The sequence below is a fragment of the Rhyacophila brunnea genome, unplaced genomic scaffold, assembly GCF_057557595.1.
Source record: "Rhyacophila brunnea isolate RB1 unplaced genomic scaffold, BYU_Rbru_1.0 scaffold_12, whole genome shotgun sequence".
Taxonomy (NCBI): Eukaryota; Metazoa; Arthropoda; class Insecta; order Trichoptera; family Rhyacophilidae; genus Rhyacophila; species Rhyacophila brunnea.
This window is the reverse complement of record NW_028232774.1, coordinates 30558865-30586378: the sequence shown is the minus strand read 5'-3', so window position 1 is coordinate 30586378 and position 27514 is coordinate 30558865. Positions and strand designations below refer to the sequence as shown.

The following is a 27514-nucleotide window of genomic DNA, read 5'->3' as shown; positions in this document are numbered from 1 at the left end:
ATTAATATATTATTGAAGTGTATAGAAGAAAGTGGACGTATATGCCACATTAATGTTAAAGTAAATTGCCAAAGGTTGAGTAATTTTTTTTTTGATAAAATTTTATATACCTGAGCAATTATTTTAATGATCGAGAATGGGAAAATATTAAATTTAATAAAGATTGAAACTGAAAACACCGAGTATCTGTTTCATGAAAGTCTTGGCTATTTGTTCAGTTATAATAGTCTATGGTTCAGTCTATTTCTAGATGTTTACGTTACAAAAAGGATTAACCTTAGGGGCTTTCAGTTGCTTGTTGTATGGGAGTATACAGATTCAATTACGTTTTCTAAGCTCCCAGATATTGCGCTGGCCAAAAGTTTTACCACGTAAGAAAGCATTCTACGTATTTACGGAAACTATGTGTGCTTATAACTTATGTCTGAAGGATATATGAGGAAGGAAAGTTAACCTTAATGAGGTTTGTGTAAATATTTAAACATGGCGTGACATAGCGAAGTATTAAAATAACAATACTGTAGGTTTTGTGTATTATAATAGATCGCAAATAATGATATAGGTGGTTTGTTTATAATAATTGCACCCTATTACGTTTTTACGTGTTAATTATGTAACAATTGTATTATTATGAATAACTTTCTCTATAATCCGCATGCATGCATCACGGTAATAATTATTGTTATTTTAATAGAGACACTCTCGGAACAACTCTCTATGGGAGCAAATGTGGTGTGTATGAGATTTGCTATTTGCTAATAAAAAATATATTTGGTATAAATTTTATTTTTAATATTACATAAAAAAATAATAATATATAGGTAGGTATCTTTTAAACAAATATTTTGTAAATAAGTTAATATTGCCATCTTCCTACATCCAATTAATGGACTCCTGCGCATCTTTTCTAAACACAAGATTACTATCTGCCGCTATCAGCGGTTATCGAGCGTAGTTTATTATATGTTTGTATTGAAGTAGTATAATTGTTACAATAAGTTAGCCGTCTAAATAGTAAAATTGTCTATCTTGCTCTAAAATTTAGCACAACCAAGAGAGACGCTGTTGAAATATAGTACTCAATGTAACAATTACAACTAACTTATTGTACAAATTATAATACTTCGATACAAACATATGAAAAACTATCCTGCAGCTGATAGCAGTCTTGTGTATAGAACACAATATGCGCTGTATTTAATACGTTGTAAATATTTCCATATTAACTAACTCTAAGTCTAACACGCCCTTCTTAAAACACTAAAAACATTAATATTTTTTTATAATATCTAGTAATATTGAATCATTAATAAATAATATATTAATTATTATTTAGTAATTTTTAATTAACATATTATTTAACTTTGAAATCGATTGGAGATCGAAACTTAGTGATTTTCATTTGTGATGATTTTTTTTATTACAGTACATAGTATTTTTTGCGTTATTTAATCAAATATGGTTTGGCCTGTTTTAACCATCCGTATTATAACCAAACTTGTATAATAATTTCAAACAATACTAATTGTAATATTGTATTGCCAAATATTCTAGGAATTTTGGTTTACCAGATTCATTAGAATTTAGAAGTCAATCTCATCGTGTATCACAAAGTCCATGCGTGAATCCAAGGCTTATGTAAGGCTTTATTTTAAAGTAGTAATTAATTTATCCATTACATTTGTAAACCAAATATATAGTGAATATCATTTGCGTTTAAATCAAATATATAGTGCTCAGAAATAAGGAGTATACAGTATTGTATTAACAAAATATTAACCATCATAAATAGAATTCTTTGGAAGCAAAATATATATTTTTTTTATAGATTACGTTACTTTCAATCTCTTGATGATTTTGCTTTATTAAACTATCAGTAGGAGAGTTGTTCATATTTAAATATTTGTCATTTGAGGGTAGATTGAGGAGTTTTACATATTTTATTGGGGCAAACAATGAAAAAAAAGTGTTATAGTGCATATAATGCTGGTTGAGTTACCAGAAAGATGGTCTATATATGCATCCTATACAAGGCAAAAGAATACCTGATCAGCTGAAATAGAAATGACTGGAGTGCAAGATGGGAAATTTGAAGATGCTAAGATCTAAGTTACTTAAAATCGGTGGTACTAGATCGTCCAAGATGCATAAAGTTTTTGCAGGATATGCAAAAATCCGCCAAGTACTGTAGTCTAAAAAAATATGATAAAAGTATTTTTTATTCAAATGTAATTAATAGAGAGATTTTTTTTATGCGAATATTGATTGTTAATAATCACTCTGTCCAAAACCAAGTAAAATCAGTAGAACTGATAATAGATTATAAATAAAAAAAATGAACATGCATCAAATCTAAATAAATAAACTGTTAATCATAAGATTGGTACAAAATAAAGATTAACCGTGGATTGGACAACCTAGTTGACAGCAAATCAACGGTAGATTTTGTATATCGTAAAAAATATCAGATAGCTGGACGACAGAGATTCTAGCCGGATCGGTACTCCAGCACAAGTGATATAGAAGAAAACTGTGGCAGAAGTGGATTACATATATGAAAAACGATTGGAACATGATAGACTACTTAGTATACGACACTAAGAAATAAGAAGAAAGGTGGTTGTATAATTTATATTGCACATTTTAATATTTTTCTCTTCAAATTTATAAATACACGGTGGCTAAAATTACATATTTTGTATTTGTCCGAAAATACCTACATAGTAATGTTGGACGATGATAATAAAAAAAAAATGTAAAATTTAGAAAGTTTTTTTTAAGCGGCCATTATAGAGTGATGTTTGATCAAAAAGGACGGAAAGTTTTGTTGCGAAAATATTTTGACATCAATCATAAAACTTTGTAGGCACTTACCTATTTATATACTTGCTTAATCTTAAAATTCACAACAGATTTTCCTTCTTTATTGAAAGCTTCTTTAGGCAGTATTATATTATGCAGGTAACAATTTTTTATATTAAAAGAATACAAATGTTATTGGTTTTTTTTGTAAGCATTTTAAGTAATTGGAAACGTGTATTTATCCATAATGTTTTAATGTTAATTTTGCAACTAATAAAGCTCATAATCTAACTCATCCCGTTTCATACTCGGCCTAAATTGGACATATCACGACACATAGAAAAGTAATGTGAGAAGTCTACAGGTTTTTTGAGTACCAAATACTGAGGTCACCTCCAACTTATGCACGACTTTAACAGAGTTAAATTCTTTAAAATACTCAGAAGACAACAGCAAATTAGAAAAAGAAAAATAAATATAAAGGAAGCTAAATCTGCTTTAAAAAAATCAAAGTGATGTTTTTGTGGCGACCAGCGTAGGCGCAATAGCTGTTTGAACTGAGTGACTTACAGAAATAATTCTTTCCTTTTCATATTGGTACATAAAGAAATACACTCTCATCTTCTTATGAAGCAATTACTATAACACGAATAGTCGATTAGATTTGATTTTAATTCTATGACTTAAGTAAATTTCAAAAAAAGTTCTTTTCCTCACAATATTAATTAATTAATTTAATTAAATATTCGAAAAAAGATAGGTACAATATTATTATTACAACAATTTTAAAACTTGTCCATTATACTTAAGTACTCTACCTACCATTTTATATAATATATACTTATATTCTTTGATTATTCCAGTCACACCTACTAAATTTAGGACCGGAATCATCTCGATGTTTTATCTTTTTACGGCGCCATTTTGGTACGGTAATTAACATGATATAGCAGTAAAATCTCAGTGACAAAAATATATTTAAAAAAAAAATGTAGCCAGGCGTTAGTGAGTCATCCGAGATTCTTTTTATATGTATGTACCATTATCGACGAGTGGAGGTAGGCTGTTAGGACCCTACATACAAAGTAAACATTAAACGTTCTCAGTCATTAGTATTTGTTTTTATTGAACTAATACTACAATTTACAGAATGATGGTGTTGGTTAGTTTTTAACACTCAATTAAACCTTGCCTAAATATAACCATAATATTGTTGGTATGTTATGAGCGATTTGACAAAATAGGTCACAGTTTTTCATTCAAACTTATTTGTTTTCGTTGAATTAAGATACATAATAATTGTATTATACACGTTGTTGGTTAGTTTTTAAAATTCATTATGCCCTGCCTAACCAAACCATAGTACATACAAATATTATTATAATATCTTTAAATATCCATAATAATTATGTATGCTTTAATAGCATAATTTTAGATATTTTATAGATAGACGATAATTTTTTGACTATTATATTATATTATTATGAATTGGTTTTCTCAGTGTTTATTTGAATTTTAAAAAAACTATCTCTAGCACCATCGAGACTTAGTTCAATGAAAACAAATACGTATGACTGACAAAGTTTATTGTGGATTATTTATGTCGGATCTTAACAGCCTATCTCCACCCTTCGCTATTGGTATGTACATAGATGTGTAGCTGTCAGTAAATTAGTGATCAAATATCTACTTTTAATGTATAAAATTATTCGACTGCAATAATATATTCCCAGCGAATCATATTCGAGTAAACAACTTTTAGCTGGATCAGCAAATTGATTGGTGATATTAAATACGGTATCGCAATGGAAAATTAGTCTAATAATAATTTCCTATAGTATCATATTATCTTATGATTGTAATAATAAATAAAATTCACAAGCTACTCGAATTTAAACCGCTGATAATTATGTACTGGAATATAATGTTTTTGTATTACTTTTGATTCTATCAATAACGAATAATGATTTATCAAAATGTCATTCGAATCTAAGTACCTGGCTCGTAACTATCTTAGTAGATAATATGTACTGTCATTGTATTTAAATTATTGTACCGATCGTTACGCTGCAAATAAAACTCGCTCCTCTATATATCTTCGACTTCTTCATCATCATCCTCAACACCAACACACATCGAACACCACAGTGGTGACACCAACAGTAGTGACCCAACAGATGTAATGACCCAATATGACAGTGAAGATTTATGAGTTTAGTGTAGTAAATTAAAATAAATTATATTACATATATTTTTATTTACTATATTCCGTAGATATCTCATCGCAGGATGGGTATAAAGTGATGTTTCATGATGTATTGTGCAGTTAACCCATTTGATGGCACTATAAAGATTCATATATTTTTCATGAATTATTTAATTTGTATGGATGTGTGAAATATGTAAATTTATAATTATTATTTTTATAAATTAAATTTTTATTACATAAGAACTTATTTTTTATATTTTTATTATTGTATTATTTTTTCATTTAGCATGCACACTAGGTATTTTTTAATTTATAAAACGAGAGTGTTTTAGAATTAGCTCCATAGTTATAATTATAATTAAAAAGTGTTTTGATATTAAAATAAGCAATGCAGAATTAAATTAGATATTTTGAGATGCTTAATACTCACTTTTGTGCATTCTGTAACAGTTGATCGATTGCATTCTCGGAATAGTCATCAGGTTCAAAGCCTTCTTCTGAAACAATAAAAAACATCACGTTATTATAAACATACCACAATACTATAAGATTTGATAGTTTTGACACAAATCAAGATAGCAACGTCCCTAGGCACAGTGTCGGCATTATGCAGAATTATTATACTTAATATCGTCCTAATTAAACTTTAGTCTCAAATTGTTAGTTGCATACCTAACTATTTTATTATTTTAATCAATAAGCAGTATTGCACCCCCCCTAATAAGGCGTTATACAAAAAAATAATATATAATATATATTTACAAATATGTTAATAATAATTTTTGTAAATGGTTGTTGTGTATTTGTTTACGTACAGATTACAACCTGCGAAAAAATCAAACCTTATTGGATAGAAGCTCTCTTTAAAAAAATTCTGGGAGTTTTACCTTAGTCGTAAATGGCATGCACTAAAGCCTATTATGGTTTATAGTGTTATTACAATTAAGCCCAGATAATAAGATATTACTATCTCTCGCTAGATGACACAGAAAATACAATTAATTGTCCTACGTGGAATACATATTTCAAAAGGCGTTAATTATTGTATACACACCTACGCATTATTGTGGGTTATTGGGATGAATTTTTAAGTTAGGTTGGTACTACAACTTAATTTTAATGCTCTATTGCGGGTCGTTTACGTGTTATATACAAATCCCTCCATATAAGAATGACAACGGTCGTGTGGTTTTCCACTCAAAAGATGTTTCATTCAGGAAAATGTATTTCATATATTATACATTATAATTTTTACCCATATCATAATAATATACGGGTTTTATATTGAAATTTGGATACCTACATTAATGTATAGAGTATTTTATTAAAATCTAGCTGTTGAATGAATTATTTTGAACTGTTAGAGGGGTATCTTATATATTATATTTTAGGATTACCTTATAATATACTTATTATATTGTTATATTTTCCACATTTTGAAGCTTGAATACCCACAAGTCTTCAGCGCAGTTTCAATTTATAAAAACATTATTTTTAAGTCAAATAATGACAAAACAATTTTAAATTATTGGTGTTATTCATTTACATTACGCACATAAAAAATAGTTATCAATCTTTAATTATTCATGAAAGTTCCAAAAAATAATGAACGTTTTGCAAAGCATGAAAATGGTTTATTAAAATGAATCACTGTATTAATTATTAGTTGCTCAAATAATACTTCAAATATACCTACAAGACATTTTCTTTTGCAGTGGTAAAACAAACGTAAATAGCATTACTGTCATTCACATTTTGCACTAAAAATTAGTTATTAATAATTCAACTATACGTAAACATTTTATTTTATGATGGTTCCTAAAAATAGTGGGAAACATTTTGCAAAGCATTGAAAGGTTTTAAGGGATATTCTGGCTATTTAGATGATTTCATTGGTACAAATAATATTTTCACGTATGCAATACGTTTTCCTTCATAGTAGTAAAACAATGATGATGGATTAGTTACCAACTTTATATGGCAATCATTTTCCGTTATTCATTACACATGTTTATAAATTATCCTAGAATCTTGAGTTCCTAATAATGAACAAGAATTTAGATATTTTTCACAATCGTGCCCATTTTTTGAACAATACAATGCCTAATTTTTGTCAAATTTGGGATCACAGAGATTATAAAATATAATTTGTATCGTAAATATTTCACTATATAATGTTGATATAAATTTTACTAATAGTTTTATAAATGCGTTTAAAAATTAATAAATCTAAAAAATCTTAATACCAGTGCACATGGATGTACGGAAATATGAGACTATATTCTAAAACATTAGATAAAGAAGTTTAAAAGAATACGATTTTATGTAATAAAAATAGTTTATGCAGTTATCAAATGTTTAAATAAAAATATAAAGAATAATAAGGCTTCAAAATTATATAAATAGATTATCTACAACGTTTAAGGAACGTTCAAGCTAATGCTTTGAAAATACCATAAATCTCCATTTTGACCTACGTTGGGCATGCGGGCCGTTGAGCGGATAATATATTGTTATGTTGTGTCTTCGTCATAATCTAATAAATTTCAAAATTACCATATGTGTGGCAGTACCTTTTACATATACTATATATTATCGACGTTAACTTTGAATATATTATGTACTGCAGTAACACACAACATATTCGTGAATTATTGATCCGGTGGGTTTGTTGGAAACTAAAGCTAAATTAACCATACCTTTCCGATATGAGAGAGGCTACGATACGCATCATATAAAAACCAATTATTATTTCCCAATAAATTCATAATATTATGTATCACCGCCTTGTGTTATAAATAATTTTTCAGGGTATTTGCAATAGTCATTAGTCAGGATGCTGTCCGAATTAAAAATCACTAATATTCGCTGCAGATAAACGAACGGACAATTTTCTCATCCAGCACATTGGCTCATTAACACTAGGGATTGCAATACATGTATTCAATTATGTATCGATACCGAAATTCCGGTTTCAAAAATCCAAAATACCGGTATATTCGGTATTAAGAAAGCATACACGTATATGTTTTTTGAATATGAATTTAACGTTACTTTGTCATTATTTTCTACTGTATTGTATGTTAAATTTAAGTGTATATTTTATGTTTTATGCTGTGAAAACCTAAATATATTGGCTAAAATCAACATTAGTTAAATAATAATAAAACGAAATCCCTCAAATATACTTAATATAGAATAGTTGCGATGAATTAACATATTTCGAAAAGGAAAACATTCGTGCCAATATTTCCAACTATTCTATAACTATTGATCCAGACATCCAACAAACGTTGAATTACAGAGAAATTTTCTGTACTCGGACTTATGGTATTTGTTAAAACTAGCAGTTATAAAATAATATGATGATATAAGTATACATATTTACAAAGGTCAATATAATAAATGTAGGCACGTACATCAGGTTGCTATTATATAATGTGTTATATAGAGTTTAAAAATAATTATATTTATTGATATGTACTTCTTTTTCTCTATAAAATGTTTTGTATATTTTGTATTTTATATCGGTATTGATATATTTACTTGGTATTGCAATCCCTAATTAGCACTAAGTAATTTATGTGCGAAAGCCCTTTAAGAAACCTTAGTAGTAAATGCTGGGTGACGATAAAAGCACTTCTGGGTATATAATACTGCTTACATATCATTCTATAATAATAAAAATAACAATCATATTAGGGAGAATAATCATTTCACATACGAAGTCCGTTTAATTTTAGTTTAAATAATATAATCGTTATATTGTAAAAAAAATATAGTGTATTATTTTTATTCAATTTAAAAAATGTTAATTACTGTAAATTGTGTAATTAATATGTTATTTATTTCGTGTGTATTAGGAAATTTGTTCTATCATTGCTTACATAAGCAAACAAGATATTACATAAATATTATTCTGGTGAGAACGTTTTATGGTTGATATGTATTCTGTTAATCATGAGGAACAATTATTGATGAAGCCAAAAGAGCTATCGGTAATAAATTCCAGTATCAACAATTACAAATAATTGTAATTAAATTAAATTGATTGCAAATTGGCGAAATTCTAATTTATTTTGTTAATTGTTACTAAAACACAGTTACGTAACATTGTGCTATATTATTTTATTTGAAAAACAATGAAGTAGGCAACAATATATTTATATAATCATAAAGGTAAAAATAAAAATCATAAAAAACGTGTATTGTAAAGTACACTGAATGAGTTAAGTAGATATTATTATTTTAAGAATTTATAAAACAACGTCCAAGTATACTCGTGCAATATCATGTACAAATATTATATTATTATCTGATACTCTTGGGATTTCAAAAAAATGGATGTTTAACAGCCTGACAGAATAATATATTTACTGTCAACATTCATTTGTTTATATTTTCATTGTTCTGAAATTGTAAGTAAGTATGAGCTTGTTTTTGTTTTAGAAATGTCATTGTGACCATCTGTTTTGGCTTATATATTTTTTATTATTAAAAATTATATAAGTGCTTTGGCATGATATTTTTTTAACAACTGGTGATCACCCGTGCCTTTGTTTGTAGGAAATAGGGAAATAAAAATAAACAATGTAAAAATATTTTGATGAGATTTGATTGTAATTTATCCACCTGTGTATATATATATGCGCCTCGACCTACCCACACCTCATCTCGCCACTCCACCATTGCTATATTAAACTTTTTGCATACTCGTGATGAATTATTGCAAGTGCGTTATTTTTGAGAATTTTTATTTTTGAACTTCGGTACCTTTTGAACCGGTACCCGGAGATATCAAGATGAAACTCTGAGTTGGTGCCGTTCATATTCGTAGAGTGATTTTTAAGTTATGATGGAACAGAAAAGGCGTCAAATAGATAGGATTTTTTTAACAACTATGTTTTATACAAAGCGCCGATAAAAATGGGAATATATTTTCTATATGGATAGTTTTTTACACAATTTTTGTATGGAATATAAACGATAAAAACCTTCCCTTGTTTTTATCAACTTTAAATATTATATTAAGAAAAAAATAAAAAATAAATTATTGCAATACAAAAAGAACTTTTCATATACCACGTTTTTAAATTTTCTGTTGAATCATATAAACTTGACAAATATATGTATTAGTAATTTAGGACAAATAAGACAATTGTCAACAAATCTTTTTTTTGCTATTTTGCAACAAAAAAACAAACAAAAATATAGAATACTGAAATGTCATTTTAATTTCCATAGTAACGCACGTATATATTAATAATTTAGTTGCTAAGACCACCCCCTTAGCAACCAATAATAGTGAATTGGATTACGGATTTATTCCAAAATAACTTTTCATACAAAACAGAATTAACTGAAAATGAATTCAATTCTACTTAAAGATGGCTAAAAGTATTAAAATAATGCATTGGCATATATTCTAAAAGTTTCAAATGTCTAGCTAGTCGGGAAGTTAGTTAAAAATCGATTGCAAGATTTGTACTGGATAAACAACCACCGGACAAACAAGAATACGAGCTAAGAAAAACGTGGTAATAATAATTAAATACGTGAAGCCGAGCAGGGCTCGTGCCTGTATTCATTGGACTTCAGTTAATATGCTTTAGCAAATTAGCTACCTACACTCAAATTAATTACAACGAAATAAGCTAATAATCATGCAACCGAAACGCTTCTCAAATTTGGTTATTATTGTCTGTTCGTTTGATTCAAGATACCTTCTTATAATAATGAAGACCTCAGAAATTTTCATATTAACATACTTTCATGTCGAATTATTTATGTTTTTATTCAACGATATATCATAACTTTTTTAAAATTTGTAAATTATTTCTTGAATAAAAATATTAACTTATTTCGTAAATATGCTAAGAACTGCATTTTTTTTTAATTTTCAAAGATAATTATTATACATATCGTGCGTCATGTAGGTTAAAAATAATATTTCGTGTAAATCCAAAATTTTAACGAGTTATGAATATTTAATACAAAAAGTGGTAGGTGTTCTCGAAAAGTTTCCCCCGTTTCCGTTCTCTGCATTCATATTTAATAAGAAATCCTTATGACGGCCTATCATAGGAAATGGAGTTTTTCCTATTACGTAAAAGATGTCCGCAAGGATTTGGATTTTTCATATTATAGTAAACCTCTATCGAAAAAATATAATATAACTTATATTACATAACATGACGTGGAAAAACTCATGCAGGTACTCAAACTTTTTGACATATGTCGAGGTTCTTATCGATAATTCAAGATACACATATGTTATCAATCAAGTCGTTTGCTACCCGGAATTCTATTTTCCCGTATATTATATCAACATTGGACATGCTTGGATTAAATCTTGCAGCTTATACAATGAAAACAAAATGAATCTCATTTATAAATTTAAAATGAGGTATTGGTGTTCTTTTTGCGTGGTGATGTGTTCAAATGAATGTATTATTTGTTTTCATTGGACTAAGAATACAATTTTCAGATGATGTTTGTGTAGTTTTTAAAATTCAATTAAACTCAGCCTAAATCAAACCATAATAATTTATGTGTTCTGTAGGCGATCCGATAAAAATTGTGTACACTTTTTCAGTTATACTTATTTATATTCTTTGAATTAAAAATAAATAATATTACCGATGGTGTTGGTTAGTTTATTTTTAATTCATTAAGCCCTGCTAACCAAACCATAGTCAATAAAAAATATGTCTATAAAATATCTAAAATTACGTATGGTTTAATGGCATAATTTTAAATATTTTATACATAAACTATTTTTTTACTCTCATTTACTATGGCTTGGATTAAACAGGGTTTAATTGAATTTAAAAAAATAATAAACGCTGTCTACACATTGTAGTCTTAATTAAATGAAAACAAATACGTTTGGCCGACAAAGTCTAGTATGCATTATTTTAGTTGGATCATAACAGCCTTCCTCCACCTTTCGCCATCGATACAGGTATTTATTCATTTTGTCGCATAACTGGATTCGGTTTGCTTCACATGAAACAATGAATTTTGAATTACATCAGAAAAAATATTATTATGTATCTGAATCTGATGCTATCCACTAAGTACATAATAGTATATGAAAATTATACTGACATGTATTAAAGGTCTGCCACTGTCACTTTAGAACCTTATCTAACTAAGTGATTATGTGAATACATATTTTAACAACTTTCCAACATACGACAGAATGAATAAACGAATACTTAGTCGGAACTAATTATTAAAACAAGCATAATTTAATTAAGTATATTATGATTATTCACAATGAAAATAACTAAATGTCTAGTATTTTATCGTATCTACAAGTGGTTCTCTAATCAATGACACTCAAATTGAGAGGGTCAACAACTACAGTCTATCTCGGACAATAAATGTCAAAATAGAGCCACGAGGGTAGTTTGTTAGTACATATACGAATCATTATTAGCATACTATTTTAAGTTCTACAGTCTTAAAGTTAAAATACAGGTTCGTATTACTGGAGTGAGCATAAGTATAGTACATAATAAAGAATTTTAATCGACCGTCATATATAATAATATATGACAAGTTGCTCCCAGAACCAAAGTGTCATGGAGCGAATTTGGACGCCTGAATAGTAAAAAATTTAAATACTTTAAAAGTGAAGTTGTGTTTTAAGCGTAAAATGTTCCAACCAATATGTACAATCAGTGCTCACATATGCATTAATATAAAAGAAGTCGAAAAATTAAAAATAAAACAACGTGGCATGGAAAGGTGTACGATAGGCATAATGCAAAAAGATCACAAAAGACAGCATTGTATAAGTAGGCAGATATTATAAAGTTTACCAAGTAGATTAAATGGCAGTAAGATAAACAAATGCTATCGTATAGTATAGTTGTTGTACCCAAGATTCACTAAACGCATGACCAAATTTATTATGTTCGGTGGATAAAAATGGCAGCAAAGTACTAGAGTCCGAAAATAGTAAAAGGATCTATTGAAGTCTTTCACTCAGCATTAATTAAACCCAGCTGATCGTTTAAATCTTGTAAATCTTCAATGGTATACAGTATAACATTTTAGCTACTTTTAGTCTAATTTATTATTGTATAGTATGTTTATATATATATTAGAGATCCGTTTAACTATTTATACTAGAATATTAACCTAAATATTTGATACATATCTGGATATACATTATATGTTATATGTATCGTTATAAAATACGGCATACGGGCAAGTTTACCGGTTGGGAGTAATCTAATTTTGTGGCAATCACAGTGTAAATATTCCAAACCGCTGTAGAGTTTTCCTTATAATTAAATCACACGCAGTCTGGCAATTTCCATTATCAGCCATATCTATTGATTACCATTACTTCGTAGCGAACCTATTTTGCGATTGAAATTTCAAAATTTCCCGCGTAGTTTGTTTATTTACTATGCATGTTAAAGTACAGTGACAATAAAATTCCTACAGTATGCCTTGCTAACGAATTTAATTTTCATTCTGCCAACACAAATGAGTTTTAATAGTTTTTGGCATAATAAAATTATGTCATCGATCATTAGAGCTTTGGTTTTGTAGGCATACAAAAGCTCGATTCGATATAAATAAAAAGAATTTCAAGTTATATATTTTTTTTTAAATTAAGATAAAACATTAATTCAAATACACCCAAGAGAAATTATTAAACCTGATTTTAACTAAAAAAATAACAATAAAGTAAGCACTATTTAATTCTGAGATGAAATTGTAAGTTAACCATTTTTTTAAATTCAACGAATAAAAATAAAATACAGAATTTAAAAATCATTATTGAACACATTATTACACAATTTAAAACAATATAAAGATACATACATACGAATTAGAAAAAAAATATTGTTTTCAAATGGGTATGACGTCTACAACGCGTTGTTCTTGAGATGTGTTCGAGGTGAGTTAAATGAAATTCTAATTAAATTGCATTTTTTATTTTCGACCCTTATCACTATTGACATTATACTACCCTCTAATGTGCATATTACGATATTCTAGGACTAATCCGCTCTTCAGATAAGTTGTATCATAATTATTATTAGTATATTATTGCTAGTCCATGTGAAAGAAACCTTGATATGCATTGAGACTATTTGCTTGATGATAATTTGATAATATTCTTACCTATTATGATTCTAGTAGGAGATTCTGACACAACCTATTATGGACAGTTTTTACTATGTATTGTAATAAATAAGAAACAGTTACTAGAATTAGATAATAAAATAGAATTTGAAGGTACTTGTATAAATAAAAGTAATTACTTATGTTTTTGTTTATTAACTTGATTTTTTTTTTAAACAAAACTTCGTTTGTCATCTCGGTTTAAAATTTATTTCGTCGCAAAAACTATGAGGAACGAATGTCTGATGTCATAAGCACATAATATAATATATGTAATTCGAAAACCCCTGCTGTGAGACTAGAGACTTGACAAGCCTTTTCATTCCATATCACATATTACTTAGGGAGGTACTAAAAATACGACAGAAACACAGTCAATATTCGAGGCTGTCTACATGAATTATATATTACATCTCGCAAACCTGTCACCAATGTAATTACGATTTTTTTATTTTTTCATTTTCCCACGCACATTTATATAAATAAATAATATACGAATGAGATATTTTTATGCCATAAGTACTATCTTAGAATACTTACTGTTTTTGTAATGGTTTTGTTTTTTTATCTGTCTTTTATCAAAATCTTATATTATTATTGTATGCCAATTATTTATAATAGTTTTTTTTATTTAATCCTATTAGTTATATAACTGCATGTTTTCAGTGCTTATTATAATCTCCAGGATCCGCCTCCATCAATGTTCAAAACCGCTTACCTCCAATTTAGATTTAAAAGTGGAAAAAACTTTCTTCTATATAATAGATGGAGTCTAAATGTACGACATTGAAGCAAAAAAAGACTTATCTACGTCTATTCTATACATAAGGCTGCTATCAGCGGCTATCAAGGATAGTTTATCATAAATTTAGTTATTGAGGCGGTTAATTGTTATAATAAGTTAACCATCTAAACTGTCAAAAAGTGCAATATTTTAACATTACCTCTCTTGGCTGTGTTAACTTTTAGAGTGAGATAGACAGTTTTGACAGTTTAGACGGCTAACTTATTGTAACAATTATAATACCTCAATACATGAATATGATAAACTACCCTCAGTATCCGCCGATATCAGCCTTGTATATAGAATAGATGCGCTTGACCACTAATTATGTTTAGCTACAAATAACTTAGCAACGCAGGTCAATTTGCGAGAACTTCATACTATTGATAATATGACATTTATTTGCCTATTTTCATGGTATTTATCATATCTGTAGAGATTATCAACTTAACCATGCTTTTTAGGCTTACTAAATACTTTCAATTTTCATAACAGAATAACTTATAACACTCCTTTTATTTATAGTCTAAATTCATTGGATTCAAGTAAGTCAAATCTTCGTTTACTTTTCGGCTTCCGGAAACTTTTATTTTCCTTGCCTGATTAGTCCATTATGGGAACATGGCTCAGCCATATGACAACTATATGATGTGTAGGTTCTCGTAATGACGTAGGTAAAGGATTATACAAAAAATATTTTTAAAATTACCTTTACTATATGCCTATTTATCATGCCTTCATACGTATTTTCATACTGTAGTTCATACTTTTATACAAAAGTGAAAATTTATAGTTAGCTTAGTGACATAGCTAATTAGTGCTTGTAAATAAAACTTTTGTTTAAGGGGGGACATGCTCGTCGTATGTCAAAATTAAGTTTTTATTGTATTTTCAAACCATGATCCTGGACACTCCTTAAACGTTGTAGATAATATATTTATATAATTTTGAAGCCTTATTATCGTTCATATTTATTTTAAACATTTAATGACTGCATAAAGTATTTTTGTTACATAAAATAGTATTCTTTTAAATCTCTCGCTCTAATGTTTTAGAATATAGTCATATTTCGGTACATAACTGTGCAGTGGTGTTAAGATTTTTTACATTTATTAATTTTTAAACGCATTTATAAAACCATAAGTATAATTTATGATGAGATATATTTTGTAAAATATTCACGATAAAAAATATATTGATAATCTCTGTGATACCAAATTTGACAAGAATTAGGGATTTTATTATTCAAAAATCGGCAAGATAAAGAAAAATAAATATAAAGGAAGCTAAACCTGTTTTTTTTTAAACGGTACATGTTCAAACACGCGCGTTAATATCATTTTACTCCCTACCTCAATTATAGTTTGTCAATTTATGGCTACGGCCGTATGTTGTAGTTTAACCACTGGGGAATGACAAAAGAAATGGCGTATTTCAAAAAAACACTACCTTATTCTTAGGTCAATAATTATTATAAAGCAATCATTATTCATAAGATGTTTATCACACTTGAATGGTCAAAGACATAGCTTATAATAAGTATCTTTAGAATCACCTTCAAATGTGTTAATCTTGCCGTTTTTTTGAATAATAAAATGCCTAATTCTTTTCAAATTTGGGATCACAGAGATTATTAATATAATTTTTTATCGTGAATATTTTACAAAAATTATCTCGTCATAAATTGCACTAATGGTTTTATAAATGCGTTTAAAAATTAATAAATGAAAAAATCTTAACACCACTGCACAGTTATGTACCGAAATATGACTATATTCTATAACATTAGAGCGAGAGGTTTAAAAGAATACTATTTTATGTAACAAAAATACTTTATGCAGTCATCAAATGTTTAAAATAACTATAAAGGATAATAAGGCTTCAAAATTATATAAATAGATTATCTATAACGTTTAAGTAGTGTCCAGGATCATGGTTTGAAAATACAATATAAACTCAATTTTGACCTACGACGAGCATGTGGGCCGTTAAAGTAAACGTGTTTAATGATTTTACATTAATATCCAGCGATAAAGTAAAGCAAATTAGCTTATTTGGAAAACAATTTCTAATATATTTTACCTTTGTTTTTTAGTGCACCCAGAATCCTAATAACACCCAAAACCACTGACTACCACTGACTGACCTGCATACAATATTACAATCTTCATTGACTCTACAATTCGGTGTACTCGTAGATCTTGGCTACCTCCCAGATAGTTATCTTAAAATCTCACATGCTGTGCAATGGTGCAATATGAAATATTTTGAGTATCTTTGGGAGCTAAACCTGAATAATCTGTAGAATTTGTAGAAAATTTGTAGACAATACTCGCATGTTGTTATGATTTCAAATCTTTTCATGTATTCAATATTTCATGTTTTCGTAAGATAATAATAAATTAGGACATATTTTACTTACATTGATTACACCTTTAATATTTCATTACTAAATAACAATATCTGGTAAAATATATTTGTTAAATATTTCATTGGGCCCTTATCTCACCAAAATAATAACGAAAATATTATAATATTGCAATATGACAATAATAATTGAAAAATAATGAATAAAAGATTTCAATCAGTATTGTGTTCGTAGCAATAATTATTATCAATGAGATTTCCTATCCAATTACTGTAATTATTTTAGATAAGGTTACAAAATATATAATCATGTATTAGTTTTTATCAAGATCAATGCATTGAATTGCAGAATAATTACAAAATCGTCAACAAATATAATAAAAAACAAATTGTTATGGAAAAACAAATGAAAACTATTCTACTTTATTGGAAAACAGAAGAACAAACGTTTTCGTCCAATGACATTGTCCGTTCGATTGAATTTCCCGCCGCGTGACATGATTGGTCAATTATCTGCTCCGGTAGGTAATTGATCGGACGCTGTGCATGGTTGTTCTAATCATACTGCAAGCATTTTTGATAGACTCTATCAAAATTTTACGTGACTACAGGGTTAGTTTTAACAAAAACTATTACATATTTTGCTTAATCGTAATTTTTATTACGAATTTTAAATACTCATTTACATCATTTACTCGTATGGCGGCAGGGTATAGGCATTATTGTTAACCTAGTCGAAACCAAGAGATATTACTGTATTCAGTTCCATTTTGGTGGCAATATAAGTATCATATAATGATTATTAAATTTATTCTGACGTCACCCATCAAATTCTTTCAAAACGCTCCCACCACACCAATACCTTTAATACATGTCGCTTTAAGTACTACGTTATTACAGATATTTTTTTTGACGATGAATTCTTCTCAATATTTTGTAATATTAATAATTAAATAATCATAATCATACACTTACTTGAAAAAAACTTGTAAATATCTAATTTACGTGAAAGATGTGAAACTATTTAATTAACAACAGCTGGTAATGAGTTATGATTAATCTTTTATAGATAATCTGACAACACCTATCATCAGAATTCTAAACTACTTTATAACAAAGTTTTAATTAAGAAACTAAATTATACTGATAATATGAAACCAATTTAATTAAACAAATACCTACCAATTATAAGCTAATGAGAAAGATGGAGAAAATAGCTAGTTAAAAATAATAAATATTGAAAAAAAACACTGATAATTATTATATTATCTGGATAAAATATTTTAAATTGTGTCCACTTTAATTTACAATATTATGTATTTTTTACGAATAATTGGCAGGCAAGATAATAAGTTATTTATATTAGCATTGGAATAAACTAGATATTTCTTTTCTTCCTATTTTTATTATGTGTATATGCATTAGATGTTTTCAAATTATGTATATTCAGGAATGAAATCTTGTGTCTTATTCGTTGAATAAAAGAAATAGTTTATTAAAACTATTATTAAGTATAAGTACGTTATAAAAACTAAACAATGGAGTAATCCGCGACGTCGGTTAGTAATTAAGGAATTAATTAATACGTACCTTAATTTAATATACTAAAACCGATTGCCAAAATTATAACTAAAAACTACTAGTGCTAGTTAAAACTACTTAAAACTACTAGTTAAAATTATCGTAATTGTGTCGTTACATTTCAAAATCCACCAGTTTTTTTACTTTTCGCTACATTCCAAGTTTTTTTAGATCCACCAGGTATTTTTTACTTTTTTGTGAATTGCTGAAGAACTACTACTTTCTAATATTTCTGCATTATCAAAATGTAGAATTTATGAATTTTAAATATTCTCTACTCGAAATAATATAAACTTTCACCCTTGTGACTGTGTATTTGTGAAAACAAAAAGCTGTTTTCTCCTATTCATATGTTATGGACTTTGAATGGCTGATTTTGAAATCTAGCGACACAATTAAATTGAAAAAACATACTGGCGCGAATCCAGCAAATACAGGTTGAAGTCCCGTCGGGTGTCGTATTTTTTTCTACAAAATAATTTTTTCTAGTGTGTATATGCATGAAATGTTTTCAAATTATGTATATTAGCGGTAGAAACATACTTATTATAATCAATTTAGGGTTTGAACCCCACTCACTTGTTCATTCGAACCCACATTCTTCGCATACTTGGTGAGAGCTTTACAAATTAAACTGCCGACCCAAGTCATTTCAATTTATATTTCCTAAAAAATACACATCTGAATTTTTTTCCAAATTATGACGATTTATGTGGGTATATTCTTACATTTTTAAATATCGTCAGGTTTCAATAAAAGAATATCTAAATTAACAACTGAAAGTTAAAGTCAAATTTTCTTGTAATGCTTTATAATGTATATCTTATTTTTCGAGATACTAGCAACCGAATGACAAAGGCGGTAAAGAAGGTCATATTGTAGCCATGTTTTTTCATTTGAAAGATTATCGGGATCAATGAATTAAATTATTCAGCCATTGAAGGACACATTTTGCTTGTTTAACCGAAGAATACGAACCCTTTTGTGATTACAAAATCCCACGTGTTCACTGTTCCACTCGTAGGTTTATCGGAATATCTTTAATAAATTATACGCTGATTCATTTGAATGTATATTGAAATAAATAAATTGGATGTATATTTGCCTTTTCTGGGCCAAATATACGTTTACAAAATATTTAAAATAAGATTTAAAAATAAAAGTAAACAGTCTCTTAAGGCTATACCTCAGTTGAGGCATGGTCTAAAAAGATCGTGGCTGGGCGATGCGCGGATTGCGGGTCGTGGGTGCAAATGACGCATGCCGAACAAAATATAATTTGTCATATAAATCCAACATGCGTCCATTTATTGTTCTGTTTATTGTTATATTAGTAACAATAATAATATATTCATTGACATGTTTTCTTTTTCAAGTAAATGGGTAACGTTTTTAGTCATATTTACACGATTTAAGAATTAATACCCCCGTCGCCAACACGAAACAAATTGACGTATTCACACCTCGACGTTCGCTGTCCGAATGCCAGTGAGTCCAAAATTTCGTCGCGCCTATAGTTGAAAATTATTTGCCGTTTCACTGAAAAGAGTGACGTAAGTTGCAAGTTCTATTACCTAAATACACAAATTTAAGGTGTGTTTTTATTTGTTTCTTGAAGACAATTAATAGTTAACACTATAAAATAATATATTTTACATATAAACTTTTCACTATTTATTTTTACATATGATTGTTTTCACTATTTGACTTAAACACAACAATGTAAAATCTGTTGTTTTCCTTAATTCATAAAAATAATTAATTTGGGTAATTAACAATACTTTCTCAAATGTGCCATAAATATGTGAAACCATCAAGAGATTTTTTAAGAAAGATTCTAAAAAATCAACGGTAAGACATACATTTATTAAATATTTAAAGTTTTATCTGTCAGCTATGTCAAACGGATGAAGTAATTAATTAACCAAACATTTATTTATTAATGTAATTATTATTGAATATCACCACCCATTTTTTTTTTATTTCGTAGGTTTTTTAAAACATAATGTAGACAAAAATGTGTGCACGCTATTTCAATTACCTACGTGGTCGCAGCCATGATTTATTCTGGATTGGAACCGTTTCCTCGTGTCAAGTCCTAAAGACATAGACATTTTCAATGATGTACTTTGCATTTTGTTTTTGAAACTGTATTTTTCTGTATAAAATTGTGTTTTTCGTTCTCAAAAATTATATTTTTCTGTATTAAATTTTACTTATGTAAGTTTTGATTATTTTTTTTTTGTTATTATTATTGTTATTATATATTTTTTTTTTCTATATTCTCTTCTCTCTTGTGAGGGTAATGTTTGACTTATAATGTATATCTCATGTTGTGTACGTCTTGAATTAAGATTTGTTATGTCCACAATGTTTTGTATTCTTAAATAAATAAATATATTTTGATTTATTAGCTTATCTAAGTCTTGTCAATCCGAAATTCTACTCCACCGTATGCACCAAAAGTACATATTTTTCAATTCAAACATAAATCAAGATGAATAAAATACTAATAATTTATTCATACCTCAATATAACTTAAAAATGGATCGAAGATGTCTTGATAATATGGAAAGTTTACAATTATTTAACAATATTAAATTTGAAGGATTTTAATGACTTTAACCTCTCCAAGAATGCCAAATATGTGGAATTTAATTTAATCTAACTTAACCATCCCTACTTTAATAAAGCTGAAAAAATATGTACCCTCATTGAAAAATTCATAAAATAAAACCTTATTTAACCTTTAACTGTATCGAGACGTCGGCCGTTTCTGGAACTAAAACCGTTAGCATGCAAAAAGCGCGTGGCATAATACTTAAATCGCAAACAGCGCCATGACGTGGATGTCAATATAAAATATAGAAGCCGAACAGTAGTTGTATGACGACGAATCTACCACTATGAAAAAAATCAACGTCTTCCAAAATGATCAGCATTTACGACCCTTTGATTAGACTAAAAAGTATTGCCAACTAATTCGTAGCATTTATGTATATTAACGCTCCATCTATCTGGGATTATACACTTAATGTAACACTAGCTTATTATTGTACCAGAGCGAATCTGTATATAATGACTGTATTAACTCTCTATTTGTATTTTTTTTAAATTGCAAAATGAAAATTGTCAACACAATTACAAATAAACATTTACGGATTCTAAAAAATATATATAGAAGAAGACTTAAATTGCATCTTTTATTAACAATTGTACCAAAATAATATAAAATAAAATCTCGAGGAAATTACGCACTCAAAAATCTCCAATACAATATGTTAGATTATTAGAGTAAAATGAATAAGTACACACTAAACACTTAGTTAATAGATGGATAATAATACTAAACACTCACTTGCTAATAAAACAATGAAATTAACTGCCTGTTTCTCATGTGGATTCATTAACCTTTTAAAATGTTTGCTTTACGTGTTCGAAAAGTTGTTTGTGGAAATAATTTAATTGACCTGGTCGGTTTTGGGAAACCGAACCCTAATAAGTAACTTGATTCACTCAGTTTTTGGTTCATTTATTTTTAATAAAATTAGATAAATTCCCTATTCATTAGGTATTCGTAAAACAAATAGCCGCCCACTGTGTTGCAGACATTGTGCTGATCACAATATGTGATCAGATTCAAATCCCAATGGATCCGTCAAATTCACGTCATTTAAATAAGTCGATGGTCGCGATCACCGTATGGCACTTATGCCATACTATTGAAACCAAATCTCATCCGGATCAATATCAAGCATATTTAAAAAAAAAACATTAATCATATTCCCTATTGACCGTAACGCGGGTTTCGGTCTAATTTTTTGAAAAAATAAGGTTCGATGATGCCACCAGCATATAACCCGCACCAAACGGACGATTTTTGTGCTCTAACTCTATATGTGACAATTTTGTTTATTAACAATCCCGATAAGATAAAAATGGCCTCATTGCCGCACGCAATTTCGCTATAAAACAACATCGACTGATTTTAAAAGTATATTTTGGATAATTTGGTATCCTTGTTCATGATATTATGTAAATTTTCAGACTATACTGATCATAAATGTAAAAAGTGAGGACAGTGTCACAGCTCGGTTTGACAGTTAACCCTTTCGTAAATTCTATCTAAGCAGAAAAACACGTTTTATAACAATTTTTTAATCAATATATATATAGAAAAGCCTGAAAACGTTGGCCTTACACATTGCATTTTGATTTTCATATATTTTAACCCCTACAGTATTTTTTCTCGCGAGCCAACTGGTGTTAAATATTTTCCGTGAATTTTCCGTTATATAAATCGAGCTATGGAACCTTTGTACAAACATAATATTCGATTTTCATTTCAAGCCTCTTGGGGAAACCTTCAAATGTGATATTAAAAAAACATAGTGAAATGAACAGTGTGTAGACTGTAGAGTGTAGGCAATAATAGTTATCTTAGTAAATTGTCAGCTTGGGTGTCTTTTTCGGAAAATATAATTCATAAATACAAGTTTGTTTTTTGGTTTACTCAAGTAATTAGATTAAAAGTATGTAGTTGAAAATAGTTTTACGTATTTTAACATCATCATAAGCTCTCTAAACCATAGTTTTGATATGATGATAAAAGCACACAATTCCAGCGCTCGAAATGGAATATTTTATGAACCGGTGCGCTCAATATTTTATGAAAATTTTAACATAGTTATCTAATTGCTTGTGTATTTTTTTAAAATAAATGTGATATGCCGTGTCCATATTGGCAACAAGTTGCTGGCAACCTCATTCAATTTCGATTAAAATAATTTTTGGTCAAACAAATTTTGATAATTATCGTAAAATTTAATGGTAACCTCATTTGTGGACAAACTTTTAGATTTTTACGTTAAATGGCAAATCTAGCTCACTGTCAAATTAATATGTCCACGAGACGGAGTGATAATTTTGGTGATTTTACGAACCGGAACGGCGCTCCGGTTCATTTCGAGCCCTGCACAATTCTTTCAATATCATAAATAAACTTATATACGAACTCGTATTTATAGAAGTTTTCCAAAATATGTAGGTATATTCAATTAAAAAAGAATGTTAAATGTTCAATTAATGGTAATTACTGTTATTAGTAAGTGCAAAAACATCATAACTAAAACTTTGAACTACTCCTGACTCAAACTGTAAATTACGTTGGTAATAACATATCCGTGATTTAAATTATAAAGATGATAGACATTCTTTTTGCGGAATTTGTAATACCTCACATTGTAGGGCTCTTAGTCAATATTCAAAAGAATAATAAATGGGTCAACAGCTTAGTGGATAAGAGCACCCATCCAGCCAGTGAAATATGTGAGTTTGAATCCCACTCAGTATTTTTTTGGTAGGATTTTTTTCCCAATATGTTTATTTATAGTATATAGTACAAAAAAAAAGAATTTTACATTCTTGAATCGTGTGTATATTCTGCACAGAATAATAAATAATTTAATTAAAAAGTATATATTCAATAGTTGAGTTGTATTTACTCAGACTTATTTATGAAAGACTTTCTATGCCTACATTACGTATTATGCTATACAGACCAAAATAAGTATGTGATACAATAATTAGCGAATAATGTCATACTATAACATATATATAAACAAATAATATGTATATTAACTAACGATTTGGATCTTGGCCACCTCATGAAGGTTTTGCAACATTTTTTTACGATGTTTATGATCTGGGCCCATAAACAAATTGATAAAAAAAGTTGATTTTGCCATATACCCGGGATCCAAACCAGTATTGGGGATCTAAATCGGGTATTAGGCATTACGGGTGACTACTACTTATATACTTATACATATACTATACATATACTTATACATATACTTATACATATACTTATACATATACTTATACATATACTTATACATATACTTATACATATACATATACTTATACATATACTTATACATATACTTATACATATACTTATACATATACATATACTTATACATATACTTATACATATACTACACATATACATATACTTATACATATACTTATAATATGTATTGCATCTTTAGATTATTCATATTGATACTCCACAGATAGAGGGCAGACAGATTCATCTGGCATTGCGGACACCACAAAATCACTTTGGAACGGTGTTGGTGTCATTTATAAGTAACGATACCAAGACCTAAATGAGTCGTCTGCACTGCCACAAGAATTTGACACTACGTCGCTGTAGGATTGGTTTCCCAAATAGACCAAATGTTCAGGAGACGAAAAACAAATTTCATAATCCTATATTTAAATACATGGAGATATTTAAATTGTTGTTTTTACAGCATATGAATGATGTGTTCATTACCAATACTAAGTAATTTATATAAAAGGATGGTTCTGGTTCATTTAGATACAAAAAAACATTCTGCATTAAAAAGTCGATTTCGACAAAAGCGGATATTCGGCAAACCAATCCTATAGCGACGACTAGTCTACATAATCATAGTCATAGATATTCATCTTCAGTTAGTTAAGGTGAGCTTAATTTATTTACCTATACACTTGATGTAACTTTAGTTCTAAATTGTTGTAAGTGCGACTTATTACTTTAGATTTAATCTAGTTTGAAGTTTGAATACAAATATATTATCTATGCAATGTTGGTTTACTTGGCAGAGCAGAATTCTGGGTAAGACATATACCGATCGATAAAATATGCCAATGCCTACTGAAGAGAAATCTACACAAATCTGTAGTGACTAATGGAAATTCAAAAATGTCATTGTTTCCATATAATTTTGAAACGGGGTGATGTTCTATAAGTGTTTGTTAAAACGATTCAGTGATCTAATGAGAATTCGACGAAAGTGTTTACGTTGCGTTAACAGTGGCGTAAATGCCAAAATATCCATCGACTAACATTATAATATAACAGGCAATTTAAAGCAGTGATTCCTAACATTTTTTGTATGGCGTATTTTTGTATTTCGGGGAACCCCTACCTGACTAACATAATATAAGGGCGAGAATGGAAATATAAAACGATTTCACTTAATACAGTAAGAAGTGATTTAATATAACACAGTTAAACACACTCAAAGTTACGTCTTTTACTATACTTGCTGCTTATTAGCGCCGCAAGCAAAAACAAATGATACATAAGGCATTAGCAATGAATTTAGACTGTGCTGTAAGTATAACGTTAGCGTGACAGTTTTAAACATTAATTCAATATAAATAACAGGAACAGTGCGTAGTAGGCGGCGATGTTTATTATTGAAATCTGATATTTATGAAAACATAAAAAATATTTATAACAATATTTATGTTTAAAAATGCTTCATTGTTTATAAATAGTTATGCCACGTTGAACGTATTATCACAATAGTTTGAAGTTTTTTTTCCAGAGCTTTTGAAATTTTTGGATGGCGCTAGAGAGTGCGACACTTCGTACCCCTGTAGCACAACCTCAAGGGTTCCTTCGCCATGGCCGACCTCTCTCACCCTGAAGTAGTGCTACGCAAGCGATCATGTCTGACATGGCGGGAGGCGCAAGAGCTGGCGATGAACCAAGGGAAGTGGGCGAATTTGTGCTTGCCCTCTGCCCAAATGCTGATGGGTGATACGCTGAATTAAATAAGTAAGTTTAGAAATGATTGCGGAACCCTTCATACAACTTGCGGGACCTCAGTTGGCAATCACTGGCTAAGTGTTTGGTCATGATTAGCGGCGTAAACAGTAAAAAGAGAAGAGAAAAAAATACCTGCAATTCGTTCAGAAGAGTAATTGTGAGCAGAATATAAACTACTCATAAAGATGACGATCTTAATGAACACATTAGTAAGAATATTATTTTATACATTATAACCGATTTAAAATTGCTCACATTTCACGACACTCTTCCATTGCCTACCATCGGCATCAAGAAAAATATTTTAGTGTACTAAAACCAAGCCAAACGCACCTCATGGGAGTTGTCAGGGGTGGAAAAAGGCATATTGCCAGAGATCCTTTCAAAGGTCGGCCTCTGGGGCAACACTATCCCGGCAGAAGTTTGTTTGCTCTTGTATTGTATTCAGAATTTTCGCTGATTACGCAGGGTCGCAAATGTAATTACAATTTACCCCGTCCGACGCTCAAGCATTTTATAAACCTTCCATTTTATAAATACGCCATGCTTTAAAATATGTGAGATAACTCACTGAAACGGTCTAAGATTTCGCAAAAGATATAGCGTCAGCGGAATGAAAATGGAGGGGGTTTTTGTACGTAAATGTAAAAGCTTAGAGATTTGTGGCATTTGAAAAATTGTTACAAATTGTTTGGAATGTTTTAGGAGTGACTGAAACATTCGAAAGAATATATTTCATTATTAGTGCTAACATTTACGTTTTGGAGGTACGTATTTTGTAGAAAAATGTTTACCATATATATTATGTACATATAATAATATATTTGGAGATGGTGAGGATGTGTGTGGAGATAAAGTCGTATTCGCTTGGATGTTTTAGTGGAAATTTTATGTAGGTATCGATACAAGAATAAATAAATACAATGATGAAGATGACAAGAGTGATGTCAAAATCGCGGGTACTGATGTACTGATGTGATTGACTATATTATTAAAACTCATTTAGTGCTAA

At 28.9% G+C, this 27514-nt stretch overlaps 1 protein-coding gene across 3 annotated transcripts in view; it reads right to left on the bottom strand.

Moving 5' to 3' along the window:
* The window catches only part of LOC147078048 (xibalbin-1-like), a 233374-nt gene that overhangs the window by 44070 nt on the left and 161790 nt on the right, over window positions 1-27514 (bottom strand). For 2 of the 3 annotated variants that reach the window (XM_085961159.1, XM_085961160.1), the window contains exon 3: window positions 5442-5508. In XM_085961159.1, the coding sequence (XP_085817285.1) occupies window positions 5442-5508 (67 nt within the window). The remainder of the gene's footprint in view (window positions 1-5441; window positions 5509-27514) is intronic. The other variant, XM_085961161.1, reaches the window with a different exon arrangement.